Source organism: Prunus persica, chromosome G2, assembly GCF_000346465.2.
Source record: "Prunus persica cultivar Lovell chromosome G2, Prunus_persica_NCBIv2, whole genome shotgun sequence".
NCBI lineage: Eukaryota > Viridiplantae > Streptophyta > Magnoliopsida > Rosales > Rosaceae > Prunus > Prunus persica.
In genome coordinates, this window is record NC_034010.1 from 21,371,626 (window position 1) to 21,388,316 (window position 16,691).

Genomic DNA, 16,691 nt, shown 5'->3' on the forward strand with positions numbered 1-16,691 from the left:
CATACTCGGTGAGAAACCAACAGTGAGTTTTCAGGTTGCTGCAACCAAAAAAAAAAAAAAACCTTCACAAAACCCCTGTACATGACATAACAATTATAGCAAGACCTTCATGATTGAGTGCATTGGATGAGACCTGATCACAATGATTCAAGGAAACCACCAGTTTTTGTTAAAACAGCATTTCTCACTTTGCTGAGGGTCCTCCCAGAATCTTCAAAAATAGAAAAAGAAGAAATCTGGCTCCTTGCAAGCCTCCTAGCAATAAATTCACGAGTGGGTACCTTTGAGTCGTAGTTTTTATTCCCCCTCATCATCATCAGTGTCCCCACCATCATCCCCAACTTCTTCATCATCAGCATAATCATACTCTTGGAGGGGTGGACCTTGTTTGATTTCTAACGACGTACTTTTGACCAATCAGGAATGTTGACAGGTGCTTATTGTTGCACAATTTTGGCTTCATGGGTGATGTGTTGCTGCTGCTACAGCTCCTGCCGCTTCCATAATTGTGACTGCTAGTTTGGGAAAATGGTCATTCAGTGGTTGCATTGGTTTTCTTTGGACCATAACCGCAGCTTATACGTATTATGAATACTGTGTTTTCACTAAATTGATTGCCAAGTTGTGATAAGGACATACCTGTTTCCTGAGAACAAGCTCCATTCCTACAGAGAGCATAACTTTAGTATATTTCTGTTACCCATGCAGAAACTGCGAGTCTGCGAGGACACATACCAGTCTAGTGAGCAACATATGAACAGTTACAAAAAACAATGATATATTAGGAAGCAAAATCACAGTAAATGACAAAGGATGAAGAATTAGGAAGCACGATCACTGTCCTGTACTGAAATGAGAAATTTTAAGAAAATGATCATGTTGTCATCAGAATTAAGAAAATAAAAAGGGCATGCCCTGAATTCTGACTTGATCACTATAGCAACCGCACCGACAAAGTACCTGTCACCTACTGGTGTAGATCCACGATAACAAGCCTAACTCCTCCGAAGATATCCCTCTACAATCACTTGATATTCATGTTGGGAGACAGAGCCATGGCGCGCCTTGAATGAAGGGTGTCACTGCCTGCCTTAGAAAAACAGCACCTGGGTTTAGGCTAAGGTCAAACATGGTGGTCAACACAGAGAGAGAGAGAGAGAGAGAGAGAGATTGTGTTTCTTGGTGGGAAAGTAACAGAGCTCAAGCATTGTGACAAGACTTGGTGAAGAGACAGAGTTTTTCACACGTGGGCCCCTAATCGCAAGGTGGCCTCTTTTTTTTAATATAGTATAGCCGCGCGGCTATACTTTCTTTTTTTAATTTTTTTTTTTAAATAGCAGCTATACTTATTTTGACACGTGGGAGCCGGCCAGCTATACCCATTTTAGCAGTCCTTTTTTTAAAACTATAAATAGTAGAGCCGCGCGGCTAGACCTTCTTTTTTTTTTTTTTTTAACACGTGGCACCTAATGGCAAGGTGGATTCCCATTTTTAATATAAATAGTATAGCGGCGCGGCTATACTCGATCTTTGTCTAATTTTTTTTAACAAAAATAGTACAGCCGCCCGGCTAGACCTTTAAAGTATTCTATTTTGGAGTATCGCGATACGGCTATACCTTTAAAGTATTCTTCTGTCACTTTGTGTGAATTGTCCCCTTTTTTTCCCCAAATTCCCCAAAAAAAAAACTTACAGAAAAGCAGTTATTAAGAAAAGTTTTCTTCTAGAAGTTATTTAATAAAATCACCACTATGAAAATTCGGATGCTTCTTATAACCAACAATGAAGTTGTATATATTGTTCCAATCCTCTTTTAAGTAGCAGAAATTATACTTTTCCCATAAAGTGACAATCCATATTTGATTAGAGTGACCCTTCTTCTTCAATTATATTTTGGAACTTGCAAGAAGTTTAATAATAAGTTACAGAAAAGCAGACAGATAATGTGTCTAACTAACTACAATGAGCTCATAGCTCAAGCGCTTAAGAGTATTCGAGGCCATGTTCAATTTCTCCCTCTCGCAATTGAAAAGACTCAAGGTGACCCTTCAATACCAAAAACTTTTCTTCTAGCACTGAAATCATATCAAACTTGCAAAGAAGTTATTGGAATCTGTCTTCCCCTATTCAACAATTAGACTCTGCCACTTATCATCTAGTAGCCTTACCCAAGATCATCTCCACTGTCCAAATTTGGATTCTTCTCAATTAAGTTCGAAAAATCTAAAACCCAGAAGTTCTGAGTTGCAGGAATTTATACTTACACCACCAACAACATTTCTCCTAGCATTCTTCAATTATGTTTTGGAACTCGCAAGAAGTTTAATAATAAGTGACAGAAAAAACAGACAGATAAACCAAATTCTAACCATTATGTAAAGCTGCATTGTTTACGAAAAGGATTATTATGAATAGAATCAGACTTTTCCAAGTACAACAGACAACTCAAAGTATCTCACACTCACATCATCTTTTGTTTGGTGATTTACACTTGTGATCAAACCGCAATATCTTGAAAATGGAGAAAGAGAATTTGCATCTTTAAAATCTGTTTTGAGTAAGAACTCAGCGATGGTAAGACCATTCTCATCACCTTCAGGCTTCAGAATACAGGGCCAAAGTAAAACAACATGTTGCCAAGTTTACCAAAAGGGAAATTCAGCGCGGCATATGGACCCCCGGACTGGCCAAGCAACCACACCATCTTCGACAGAATTGAAGCGCTCAACAGTGGCTTAATATTTTCGATACTGAACAGCAAGATCCCCACATCACCCTCAATAATACATCTTTCGTCCTGATACACAACAAAATAAAACAAGGAAATTGAACTTCTTGTGATGTTACTATGTTGTAGTGTATGACAGCAAATCTAGTCAGTGAAAAAGAAAAATATTATTTCATGGCACAGAAGAATGGACGTTTTCTGCTATGCAAACTGTATTTTGAGCAAATTGGTTGCGAGACCATAACTATGAATAACATGAAATGTTGGGGAAATACCTTCGGGAGAGTAACCGCCTGGTCACCTACTCCAAGAAAAACAACATTCTCTCTTACTTCTGCATAAGCTGCGATGACACGTACCAGTCGAGTGAGCAACATATACAAGATTATTATGAAGAGTTAAGGAATGCCTTAAAATCTTGTGAACCTTATGAGGGTGTCAGCATGCATACATAGAGCATAGACAAAGACTATCACAATCTGAGCTCATTAGAGATTATATGCAAAGTCACAGTAACTGTCAAGCACTGAAACCCTGAATTTCAAACAGTAATTCTGTGTTACACATTGTACCTTGAAATCCAATATGGTGCAGATTGATGATCATAATCCTAAACGTCTCCGCAGGTATCCCGACGATCACTTGATATTCACGAAAGAGCCGAGGTATAGCTATCCGACCATATTTGCTTGAAATCACTGAAATTTCAGTGGCCCTGATTTGCTTAGTTCCTAGCATTATTGAAATTGTAAACAAAAAATAAACGAGAAAAATTAGATAACGAGAGAATATTAGAACGCAAAAATGTAGGTAATTCATCAATTTTTTAGAGATTTTACGACAAAACAATATTAGGAAACACACACCAATGATGCAGACAGATTGGCCAAATTTATTGCTCTAGCTATAAGAACGCAAAAAGCGCAGCCAATTCCTCAAATTTAAACCCATTTTACAACAACACCAATCCTCAAGAAACTTGAAAAAGAAGAATATTGGTAAAGTACTGTGATAGGTTGATTTCCAAATTTCCACATTTCCACATTTCCAAGACAAAATTCCTCAAGAAACAGAGCCCAAAAAGGCAGATACTTCACCGATAACAAACGATGCTGAGTTTCCCAGATAATTCCTCAAAGTTGAACACATTTTACAACAAACATTACAAAATACAAATCCTCAAGAAACTCATTAACCCAGCACAGATTAATTTTTTAAACCAAATGAAAAACCATAAACTTGAAAATGGACAGAGTCCCAGTAACCTCCTATGTGATGGGTCGATTTCCAAATTTCTACATTTCCAAGAACCAACTAGAAAGGAACAAATTCCCAAGAGACGTTTACAATTATAATCTTGAAATAAAAATTCAGATAATGCGAACCCAGAAACAAGATTAATGACAAAGTTAAAACGAACATAAACTTGAAAAAGAACAGAGCCAAATGACAAACGATAATTCATCAAATCTATTGCTGTGGCTATTAGAACGCAAAAGGGCAGATAGTTCATCAAATTTAAACAGATTTGAATCAAAACCCATAAACTTGAACAAGAAGAGAGCCAAAAACCTTCCAAGTTTATGCCAGAAATATTGAAAAAGAAGAATTTTCCAAGGAACAATTTAGACCCAAATCTTGAAATCTTGAAATAAAAAATGAAAGAAACTAAGTACTTACTGGCATCGACGAGCTCAAAGTCTATGTGACCAAGGGTGACATGACCAGAGAGACTGAGAAAATCATAAGCGGTGGCCTCAAGGAGTTGGTCGTGCATATTACGGATGTCCACTTTAAGATAGAGGATCCCTCGGCAGCGAATTGTGTAGAAGTTCAAAGGTTCCATCGGCAGGGTGAAGTAAATGTTTGGGATTCCGGTACTGGGATCTATTACGCTTATTCCAAATGTGACGCCGTTTGGTGAGACGCAGAGATCACAATAGCGCGCGCCCTTCTGCGCCTGCATGACGGTTGACACCGCCTGCCTTAGAAGAAAACCAGTTGGGTCCAGGCTAAAGTGATACATGGTGATGAACAGAGTGAAAGAGAGGGAGGGGGAGAGAGAGAGAGAGAGTTTGGGTTTCTTTCTGGAAAAGTAGCAGAGAGAGAGAGAGAGAGAGAGAGAGAGAGAGAGAGAGAGAGAGAGAGAGAGAGCTAAGGAAATTGAGATTCTTTTGGGACTGGATTGTGTGACTAAGACTTGGTGAAGAAACAGATGTTTTTAACTACTTTCTTGGCGGGAAAGTTCTTCTTGGACGGTCTGTTCTGTTTGGGGTTTATAATTTTACACTTCCTCCCCTGTGGTTTTGAAGAATTTCAGATTGTTGCCATCCAAGTTCTTTTATTTGTATTCATACCCCCCTAATTCACGCACTGGGCTGAGATTTCCAACAGTTGTCAAAATCAGATACTTATTATATTTACATTTTCTACCCTGTTATTTCAAGAATTTTATATGCTTTCCTCAAAGTTCTTTTAGTTGCAACGGAAGCCCCATTTATTGATTATACCTCTGCATCCATGGGATAATTAGATATAAACCAAATTCCAGTAGCAATTATTATGCCACTGACTATTATGTCAGATGTATTAATATGAGTAAATATTATACTTTTTCATTCCCAATCTGCCCCCAACTATACATATACAAGTAATAATTTAAATTAGAGGGGAGAAGAATTTCTCACACACACACACACGACTATGATGTTATAGGAGTTCGAACCCGAAACCTCTGGTGTGCAAGTCAAGACATTTTTCATTAGGCCAGACTTTGTTGCAGTCTACCTCAAAGTATATAAATGGTTAGAAACAAGATTTTAAGTCAATACTTATGATATTTAATGCTATTGGTTATTATGATTTGAATTTCTTTTCCTAAACGGCAATTTCAAATATAGAATATAGTGTGAATTTCCAATCTGCACCTACAAAATACATATTTATTTAAAATTTTAAAATAAAATTTGAAAAATAGAATGTGATTCACAAAATTACAGAATATGATTGTCTGATTTATTTGAAGCTGAAAACAGAAGATTCATCATCACAACATCAAACCTACATAGAGAAAAAAAGAGTGTGTTTAGGGAGTGTAAAATTTGGTTAAGAGTAAGCTCATCCATAAGGTTGATAATTTAAGGTTTTTGTAGATATTTATGCTTGAAGTCCATTAATTTTGGAGCCCCCCTGCAAATTGGTTGGGTACTTGAAAAGAGAGAGGCCCATTTTTTATAGTTGGGCTTAAACAAATTTAAGGAACAATAAATTCAACCTTTATTTGTTTTACTAACTCTTAACTGGTCAATGTTGCATGCTTAGAGTAAACTTCTTTTGGGATGAGCTCAAAAATTGTGACGGTTAAATTCGTTACAAGCCAGCTGACGGTTAAATTTCCATTTTCTGTTGTTTCAAGAATTTTATATCCTTGCCATTGAAGGTTTTTTTTTATTTTTATTGTAGCAATACCCCTCGCTTATCCTAACATTTTCTCACACGGGCTCGAGGTCATGTTCAATTTCTCCCTCTCGCAATTGATTAGGCTCAAGAAACTTGCAAAGCAGTTCTTAAGGTTGTAAACAGAAATGTTTTCCCCTATTCAACAATTAGACTCTTGCCACTTATGATCTAGCAACAATCATCCTCACAAAGTCACAATCCTTCACCACCACCAACTTTTCTCCTAGCATTATGTTTTGGAACTTGCAAAGCAGACAAAAAAATCAACTTACAAACCAAATTATGTAAAGCTGCATTGTTTACAAAAGATTATGATGAATAGGATCAGACTTTACCAAGTACAACAGACAAATCAAAGTATCTCACAACTCACATCATCTTTTGTTTGCTCATTTACACTTGTGATCAAATCACATTATTTTGAAAATGGAGAAAAAGAATTTGCATGATTAAAATCTGATTTGAGTAAGAACTCAGAGATAGTAAGACCATTCTCTTCATCTTTTGTGAAAACCCGCATCATCTTCTGAGCCCGCATTATCTTCGCCAAAGTAAAACGTTAGGCTTCCAAGTTGACCAAAAGGGAAATTCAGCATGCAAGATGGACCATTGCACTGGCCATACAACCACACCATGTTTGACAGAATTGAAGCATTCAGCAGTGCGTTAGCATTCTCGGTACTGAACTTCAAGAAAAATCGACCCGCCACAGGAATCCAAATAACACAATCCTCCTGATACACAACAAAATAAACAAGGAAACTTTGATCATTTATGTGATTAGGAAATTGAACTTCTTGTGAAGTGTATGACAGCAAATCTAGTCAGTGAAAAAGAAAAATGTATGAAATTGAAGGATGGTGTCGTATTATTTCATGGCACAGAAGAATGGACGTTTTCCGATGAGAATCAGAACCAGAATTTGCTTAATGAATACTGTGTTTTCAGAAAATTGATTAACAGACCATAACTAACATATTTGGCAAGCTGTCATAAGTTGTTCTACACTACGAATCACACGTAAGGTTGGGAAAATACCTTCCTGAGAACAATCGCCTTATCTTGTCCATGAAGTACAACTTGCTTACCCATTACGCTTACAGTAACTGCAATGACACGTACCATACCAGTCTAGTGAGCAACATATACAAGATTATATATATGAAGAGTTAGGGAATGCCATAAAATCTTGTGAACCTTGTGAATGTGTATCAGCATCCATACATACATCACAAACAAAGATTATCACAATCTGAACTCATTAGAGATTATATGAAAAGTCACAGTAAATGACAAAGGATTGTGAAGCATGACACTGCTGTCAATGAGAAATTCTAAGAAAATGATCAACATGTTCAAACAGTAATTTTTGTTACACATTGTACCTGTCATCCCAAATCGTTCTCGCGAACTGAGGATAAGAACCCTAAACAGCTCCGCAGCTATCCCAATGACCACTGGACGTTCTTTTTGGAGCTGAGGTAAAGTTATCTGACCAGACCTCCTTGAAAGCAATGGAATTTCAGCAACCTTCATTTCCAGAGTTGCTAGCATTATTGAAAATATAAACAAAAAGAGACAAGAAAAATTAGATAAGGAGAGAATAACAGAACACAAACCAATGATGCAGACAGATTGACAACAATCCTCAAGAAACTGATAAACCAAATGACAAATTTAAAGTTAAAACTTGAAAAAGAACATATCTCCAAACCAAATGAAAAAAGCTAAAATGATGCAGATACTTCACCAAAAAAACGCAGACAGTTCCTCAAATTAAAACACATTTTACAACAAATATTAGGAAATACAAATCCTCAAGAAACTGAATAATTTTTTAAACCAAATGAAAACCCATAAACTTGAAAACGAACAGAGTTCCAGGTTTGTGTCAGAATATTGGTAAAGTACTGTGATGGGTCGATTTCCAAATTTCTACATTTCCAATAACCAACTAGAAAGACTCAAATCTTAGAATCTTGAAGTTAAAAAAAAAAAATCAGATAATGCGTATTGACAAAAATCCTCAAGAAACTGAAAAACCCAAAAACGAGATTAATTGTTGGAACCAAATGACAAACGATGCAGATAATTTCATCAAATCTATAGTTGTGGCTGTTAGAACGCAAAAAGGCAGATAGTTCATCAAATTTATACAGATTTCAAACAAAACCCATAAACTTGAAAAAGAAGAGAGCGCCAAAAACCTTCGAAGTTTATGCCAGAATATTGGTAAAGTAGTGTGATGGATCGATTTCGAAATTTCAAAGAACCGACTAGAAATATTGAAAAAGAAGAATTTTCCAAGGAACAATTAAGACCCAAATCTTGAAATCTTGAAATAAATAAAAAATTGAAAGAAACTAAGAATATTGGTATGTACTTACAGACACTGAGGAGCTCAAAGTCAATGTTATCGCGGCTGATATCACTAGAGAGACTGAGAAAATCACCACCCTTGGCATCAAAGAGTTCCCTGAACAGCATATAGTAGTCCAAGCCAAGGCGGACGTTCTCAGTGCAGCTAAAAGTGTAGAAGTTGGAAGGTGTCAACTGCAGGGCTAAGACGACGTTTGGGATTTCAGGCGTGCGTCCTTCCTCAGGGTCACCTACGGCTCCTACCAATGTGACGTCGTTTTCTGTGACGCAGAGCTCGACATAGTGGTCGGGGCCCAGCAGCATGAAGCATGAAAGCGCGTGCCTTAGATAGGAAGCACATGGGTCAAGGGTAAACTGAAACATGGTGATGAACAGAGAGAGTTTCTGTTTCTTGAGGGAAAAGTAACAGAGAGAGAGAGAGAGAGAGAGCTAAGGAAATTGAGATTCTTTTGGGATGAGAGCTCAAGGCATTGTGACTAGACTTGGTGAAGAGGAAGAGGCTTTAAACTAATTTCTTGGCGGAAAGTTTTTCTTGGGCGGTTAAATCCGTTACAAGTTAGCTGACTGGTTTGGTATTTCATTTTCTCCTGTAATCTGTTTGGGGTTTATGATTTTACACTTCCTTCCCAGTGGCTTAGAAGAATTTCAGATTGTTGCTATTAAATTCTTTTATTTGAATTTCATACCCCCCTCACTCATGCACTGATCTGAGATTTCGAGCAGTTGTTGAAATCGGATCAGTCACAAATCATTGGATTCTTAGCGCCCATAGTTCAGACAGAGTCACTCTGCCTGCTCCTTATCTTTATATTTACACTTTCTACCCTTTTGTTTCAAGAATTTTAGATGCTTCCCCATTTTCGTATCAAAAAATAAAAAGAAGGAAAGGTTGGAAACTCTTGACCTATGGCCTTGTCTTAAGTTTTTCTTTTATCTTTTATACAAGCAATATTGGAAGATAAAAGAATCGAACTTAAGACCTCGAGTGTGAGGTAAAAACTCTTAATTACTTGAACTACAAATCCTTGCTACTTGATCTTAAGACTAACCCATGGTCCCCAAAGATTATTTGATCCATGGACCTTAAGGCCCAACCATGGTCCCTCCTTTATCGCTTTTCGCAGGTGTTTTTTTGGTCGAAACTTCTCACAGAATTTTGTTGGTTGTTTTACTTGCATAGTTAAAAACGGCAAGCATTTTAGCGAACCCTAAACATTCACAGTTATATACTCTTCCAGGCCTCCCCTTTTAGCAGAGAACTGAAACTCACCCCAAACCAACTGATACCATCCATCCATCCATGGCTTCTCATATTTACCACCAGTCAATCACCCGGCCACATATAATAATGGCTCCAATGCAAAATCATGAACTTTCAAGAAGGCAAAATCAAAGATATAGAAGGGGCGAGCAGGGGGGGATGACAATTCAACCAAGTCAGATAATACATTAACTACTTGAGAGCATGGAACAAGCTGGTCAAGGCTAAGGAAAAACATAAACAAAAAAAAGAAAGCAGAGTTTTATTTCCCCCTGCTTGCACAAGCTATCCTTCAGAAGTTCAATGGCGGCTAAACCCGAAAAACAGCAAGTTTTACAAACCAGTCTGTTAATAAAAACAAAGGCAGTTCTGCACTGGACCCAGCATCTATCTGGTACCTATAGGCCAACCTAAGAACTCCCTCAAGGTCCAATTAAAGTTTCAGGACTACGAAAACAGAAGCATTTCAAGGGACGATGAATCAGAAAGTATTTCCTCCCATCAGAGCTATAGCTTCTTGTATGGAGAAGGGTCCATCATCCCTAAAAGCAGAAAGGAAAACACACATTATCCATTGCATAAATCCACCCAAAACTTTAAACAGTCAATTCAGACAGATATATTACTTGGTAACTCGGAACTCCAAACTGTGTTAAAGCATATTATTCAAATTTAGTAGAACCTCTTGAATTTTATAAATTCATATTTCATGCTTCCCCTTTTTTAAAAAAAATACATGGCAGCTTTAGTAGAGCATAAATTGATCAAGTTCCATTAAGAATTCCCAATTGATACTCTGAGAAGTTGATAAACGGGAATGTCAACACGAACTAGGTCCACCATTCTCCCCCACCCACTTCCCCTATTTTCCACACAACATATAACAATACATTGCATATACCATAGGAGAGTATGAAATGCACGTGCTAACATGAAAATAACAGAATTAGAGATAGAAGTCAGGCATGCTTAAATGCACTGTTAAAAAACTAGCTCTTAAGCATCATGTACCCAAACCTTACCATCATTGACGACACAGCAAAGTTTCAACCACCAATCACCGGCAATAAATTGCCTGATCGATATGGGGAGGAATTTGCTTTATCTCGGTCCCAAGTTCTTGCTCAATTCTATACCTGCAGGAAGAGAATATATTATAAATAACGAGCCCCCATTATATTGCAGAAAATTTGGATTTGGAAGAGAAAAGTACATACAAGTTGAAGCGGTCTTCATAGGTGATCAAATTCACAGCTAAACCAAGGTGTCCAAACCTTCCAGATCGACCAACCTGCATGTAAGATAAATACATAAAACAGCACAGAGATAACTTCAACATGTAAATACTGCATCAGCTTTCTACTATTTATTTCTGCAAAGACTGTTTCTTACGCACCCTGTGAAGATATGTCTCTGAGTTCTTTGGAAAATCAAAGTTAATGACAACATTGACTGCTTGAATATCTATTCCTCTTGTAAATAGATCTGCAGTTATGCCCCCAAAAAAAGAGGAAAAAGTTAGAGAAAATCTCAAGAATCTATTTTTTTTAATTACTCACATCAGGAATCTGTCCATACTACATACAACTTAAAATGAAATGAACAACTCAGAAACACACAATTGAACTGAGCATGATATATTAAGATCAAGCAAACCACATACAACATGAGTAATAAATGAGTTTATCACATGCACTATTTTTTTCCTCCATCATGATCTAAGAGTTTATCACATGCACTATGTTTTAAAGGATCCACCTAAAAAAATATACATATATTTAAAAACTTAAAATAAAAATTTGAAATCACTGGAATGTACAGATGATGGTGCTGAAAGAAACTTATGGTTCACAAAATGGGAGGGAAGAAGGGAGATAGAGAAAGAAAGAGAACAAATCACTGGAAAAAAAAACGTACCTGTACAAACAAGATTTCTGCATGCACCATTACGGAAGTCATGAAATACTCTGTTACGATGGTCTTGCAGCATCTTTGCATGGATATAAAAACAAGAATAGCCAAGTTCTGTAATTTTCTTGGCCAACAACTCTACCCGATTCACAGAATTACAGAATATGATTGACTGATTTATTTGAAGCTGAAAAACAGATCCATCATCACATCCATGAACCCCGCAAGAAGTCAACAAAATAATAATAAATCAATACACAAAAACTACAGTTCACATCAAACCTTGGAGAAAAGAGTGTTTAGGCAGTGGACTTTCTGTCTCTCCTCGACAAAGGCGTAAAATTGTGTAATACCCTTTAGAGTAAGCTCATCCATAAGGTTGATAACATAAGGTTTTTGCAGATATCTATCCTTGAAGTCCTTGACAGTAACAGGAAATGTAGCTGAAAACATCAAAATTTGTCGATGTGAAGGTAAGAAGCGGATCAGCTGCTCTACTGAAGGTTGAAACTCCGGGGACAAAAGCTTATCGGCCTGTCAGACATTGATAAAAACATCATTAGATCATTGCATCTCATGATGCTAAAACCAACCAACTGTTTTCACCTCCTCCACTGCATACACAGATACACATGTGACGTGCACACAGACTTGAATGAAGATGGGGGAATCTGATCTTGGTAATCTCCCTTTTACAAGAGACATGGAAATACCGATTGGGATATGACCTGGCCACCACACTTTAAGACACTTCTAATAAGTCAATTTTAACTAGTAAACCAAAAATTCCAGGAGCATAAAGATACCAACTAACATAAGAATGAAACAGGTTGCAAATGCGGATCAGGGCTTGACTAATTGGAAATTCAACTTACTATTTAACCAAATAATTGCAAGAACATCTACTATAAAAATAGTTCTTAAAAGTGGAAACCTAAAACCAATGCAAACAAAAAGATAAATAAGGATGACAACATGCAGCCAACAACTGTTGGACAAAATTCTTTCAATACGTAAATTTAATGGAAGTTGGGGATAAGTATTTACCTCATCCATAACAAGCATAGAACAATCTTTCAAGATGCAAACACCTTTCTTTGCAAGATCTAAAATTCTTCCAGGAGTTCCGACAAGTAAGTGAACTGGTTGATATAAACGCATGATATCATCCTTTAAGCTGGTACCTCCGGTTGTAACCATAACTTGAATTTGCAAATGCTTCCCTAGCTCCTTACAGACTTGTGATGTTTGAAGAGCCAACTCGCGAGTTGGAACAAGAATAACAACTGCAGAAGAAAACACATATCAACACAGAAAGGACAATAATGCAACTGCATAGAAATAAAATCCTACATCTGCCTCCTATATATAGAACAGATTGGGAGCATTTTTTTATACCAGAACTCTATGTGTCTCAAGCACTTTAGTAAAGATTTCTATAGCCATTCGAGCAGCATAAAAAACTAAAGTGCCACAATAGCCATTATCTTTTGATGGGGCCTAATGATGGGCCGGAAGATGCAACTCAGTCGTAGAGAACAAACCTTGTATTACATTGTTATCTTGATCAATTTTCTCCAAAGCAGGGATGCAAAATGCAGCTGTTTTCCCCGTTCCATTTTTAGCTCTAGCAAGAATATCACTACCAGTTAAAGCAATTGGGATACTTTCTTCCTGAATAGGGGATGGTCTTTCGAATCCCTTCTCATAAATTCCCATCAGCAGCTCACGTTTCAGAAAATAGTCCTCAAACTCGTTCCCTTTAGTTGCAGTTACATCCTGAAGGAAATCATTTGCAACCAGATTAGGAAATCACCAGTCATTATTATTTTTAACTATTTATCATTCATTGTGTTTATAGATGTGAAAACAACTTGATCTTAATAAACTACATAACAGTTGAATGATGCACCCTTCAAAATCTATACAGAAGCATCACATTAACAATATTGGTACCCATGATAAAGAATTATATAACAAATAATACATAACGAACCTCCGTTCTGAAACGAGTATCAGGTGCTGGAATATTTAACCTCGCCTTCCAATCATGCGAACTGAAAAAGATAAGTAAAACAAAATAAGATACCATGTAAAGCATGAATCATAATATGTTGAAAAAAAAGGGGAAAAAAAGAAAAGAAAAAAAAGAGACAAGTATTAATAGATGGACTGTTAACAAAATATGTTACCAAAAAGCTTCCCTGACAGGTATAAATACCAACAGCCAAACATTGAACTTGATATTTACAACCTCCTTTATAATTTATAAAATCAAGGGCTACATGGAAACTACTCCAATGTCAAAAATTACTAGAAATTTATTCGGGCAATATGACTTCTCAGTCCTAAATAAATGCAACGTAGAATCAGCCTTCAATTATACAGAATTAACAAACCCTAGTTTAAAAAAATTTAAATCACACTATCAACTACAATGATTTAAAAAACAGCAAGAATCTTGGTCGAAGAAACCCATCTGAAGAACTAATTTTCAATTAAAAAATGACTGTCATACTAGTTTTGGCGGTTTTTTTTTAAGCATAGTTTTAGTGGTTTTACCCAAATAAGAAATTCCCCCTTACTGTAATCACGTCTTTCCATCTTTAGGCCATATAGATCAACACATCCTGCGAGCTATAGATAGTTGAATAGTTATTACTTATTACTATAACCACAATTTTGTCAATAAAAACAGAAAAATGCTTGTGGGTCTTCAACCCGACTAAAATCCCCAAGTGCACGTGTCGAGGCTCCAATCCGAACAAACAGGACAACCAATGCAAGGTGGCCCCGCAGGAGTGTACGCATCCGTGGGGAATTGAACACGAGGCAAATGCTTCCTGAAGCACTTATCATGACCCGTCCTACCACTGGACTAAGCTCACGGTCTTATGTGGCCCTCATTAATATTTGAAACTTTAACATTGAAACGCCAAAAGACAAGCACAAAAGAGATTTTTTTTTCCAAGGTTCTTGAAATCCAAGTGGAACCCAAACAGGAATCAGATAAGTTCCTCCACGCGTCGAAATATCCATGAGAGGTCAAAAGCTAATAAATTAGTGACACCTTATTAACACTAGATGAGAAAGCAATTTACCTACATTTCCAAAATCAGAAAGTTTTCTCGTACTCCTAAATGTCTTATGCTACACATGTCCGCATATCACACTGCTAAACACCTTATTCAACATGGAACTTCAAAAGTCCTAATTCTTCTGCACAATATCCTGATTACCCTAAAATTATCATTACATCCAAGTCTTCAACCAAACCCATTTCATCAAATGGCACAGTAACACAAACAGATTCATAAGCAACCCATTTTTCCCACCGCGATGAAAAACCAACCATAAAACATACATTTATGAAAGCAAACACACACCTCGGGTCGACAGCTTCCGACTGCACTGTCTTCTCGACCTCATCAACGGCCGAATCAGCACTGGTACTCCCACCCAACTGACCTCTCCTGAGCCACTGTTGTTGTTGCTGCTGCTGCTGTTGATGCTGCTGTTGCTGAAAGTACTGCTGGTGATGATGGTTCGGCAAAAGGTTCCTCTGTACATACTGTTGCTGATGCGGCGGTCGAGACTGAAATGCAGGGTTTGCATTCATGCCACCACCTCTCCCAGCTCCGATCCCCGGAGGGTACCTCCCTCTGTTACTGTTCATCACTACGATTCAAACCCTAAAACCCTAAAAAAAATTCTAAAATCTAAAACAAATGAACAATTAAAGGAACGGAACTAGGGTTTCTCTGGGCCGATAGATCGTAACCGTAAATCGGCGAAACCAAGCGCGAATTTAAAAGGTTTTCTGCACTTGATAACGAAATGAGAGGAAAATTGCTAAAAACGAAGATAATAAATGAAATCAAAGCTAGGGTTTTGGTAAATTGTGAGAAAATCGGGGTGTTTCTGTACGGATCTTGAGCGTAAATGAGTGTCTGAGCGAGAGAAAATTTGAAGGGCTTGTTATTTTATCTCCAGAGAAAGAGAGAGAGAGTATTGAGAGCTAATTGTTGGATTGGGAATCCATGGTCGTCTTGTGAAACCTCCAGAGAAGAGAGAGATGACGAAACTGCTTGCTCTAACCGTCCTATTTGGCTAAAGCTAGGGCGTCATATATGTTTATGTTTATTTGCCCAATGGCTCCCACATTTTTCTTATATTGCATCAGACCAGACTTTTTATTACTTTTTTTAAAGTAACATGAATTCTCTGGAAGGCTTGTTTTTGTTTGTTTCTTTCAATCTTATCCGTCTCTTAGAAAGTGTTATGAATTCACCACTCTTTTTAGTCACGTATTTTTAACCAAGTAAAGAACTCAAATCATATTTTTTCTTCTCTAATATTCCATTTTCGAAGAATTTCACTATTCTCATTTATCTATATATATAAAGCAAAAGGCAGAGAATGGTGAAACATTCAAAATACCAGAAAATGCCCTTTGTTAATTCAAACATTAAGAATTGAAATTATTAATTAAATGAGGATAATATAGTAAATTCATATTTTTTAATATTAAAAAAATTAAAATTAAAAACAAAATAAGATAATAGGTCATACTTTGATGGAACATAACTACCCTATTATCTTTTATTAATTCTAAAAATAAAATAAAAATAAAAAAGAAAACCAATTGGCACATGCGTGAGCATGTGTCAAGGGGCTAGTATATATAAAGAAAAAAAAGCAGAGAATTGTAAAATATTTAAAATACCATAAAATGCCCTTGATTAATGCAAATATTAAGAATTAAAATTATTAATTAAATGAGGACAATATGGTAAATTCACACAAAAATAAGATAATAGATCCTATTTGTATGGAACACAACTATCCATTATCTTTTTCAATTCAAAAATAAATTTAAATTTTTTTTAAAAAATGCCTCTCGCATGCCCGGAAGAGCATGCGGAGAGGCGAGTTCACCATTATATGCATCCC

General features: G+C 36.8%; 3 protein-coding genes across 3 annotated transcripts; all 3 read right to left on the reverse strand.

Annotated features, from left to right (window-relative positions):
* LOC109947630 lies at positions 2,375-5,044 on the reverse strand. Its single transcript, XM_020558225.1, has 4 exons — positions 4,409-5,044; positions 3,301-3,459; positions 3,004-3,071; positions 2,375-2,797 (listed from the first exon to the last, which is right to left on the reverse strand). The coding sequence occupies exons 1-4, from the start codon at positions 4,752-4,754 to the stop codon at positions 2,603-2,605; spliced, it is 768 nt and encodes a 255-aa protein (XP_020413814.1). The 5' UTR covers positions 4,755-5,044; the 3' UTR covers positions 2,375-2,602.
* LOC109947172 lies at positions 6,445-9,864 on the reverse strand. Its single transcript, XM_020556731.1, has 4 exons — positions 8,575-9,864; positions 7,573-7,734; positions 7,226-7,293; positions 6,445-6,921 (listed from the first exon to the last, which is right to left on the reverse strand). The coding sequence occupies exons 1-4, from the start codon at positions 8,927-8,929 to the stop codon at positions 6,685-6,687; spliced, it is 822 nt and encodes a 273-aa protein (XP_020412320.1). The 5' UTR covers positions 8,930-9,864; the 3' UTR covers positions 6,445-6,684.
* LOC18787426 (DEAD-box ATP-dependent RNA helicase 8) lies at positions 9,965-15,893 on the reverse strand. The gene is made up of 10 exons (XM_007220603.2): positions 15,125-15,893; positions 13,735-13,795; positions 13,283-13,517; positions 12,786-13,024; positions 12,021-12,272; positions 11,745-11,925; positions 11,224-11,312; positions 11,045-11,118; positions 10,850-10,963; positions 9,965-10,369 (listed from the first exon to the last, which is right to left on the reverse strand). Exons 1-9 carry the CDS (start codon positions 15,412-15,414, stop codon positions 10,885-10,887), a joined length of 1,500 nt encoding a protein of 499 aa, XP_007220665.1. The 5' UTR covers positions 15,415-15,893; the 3' UTR covers positions 9,965-10,369; positions 10,850-10,884.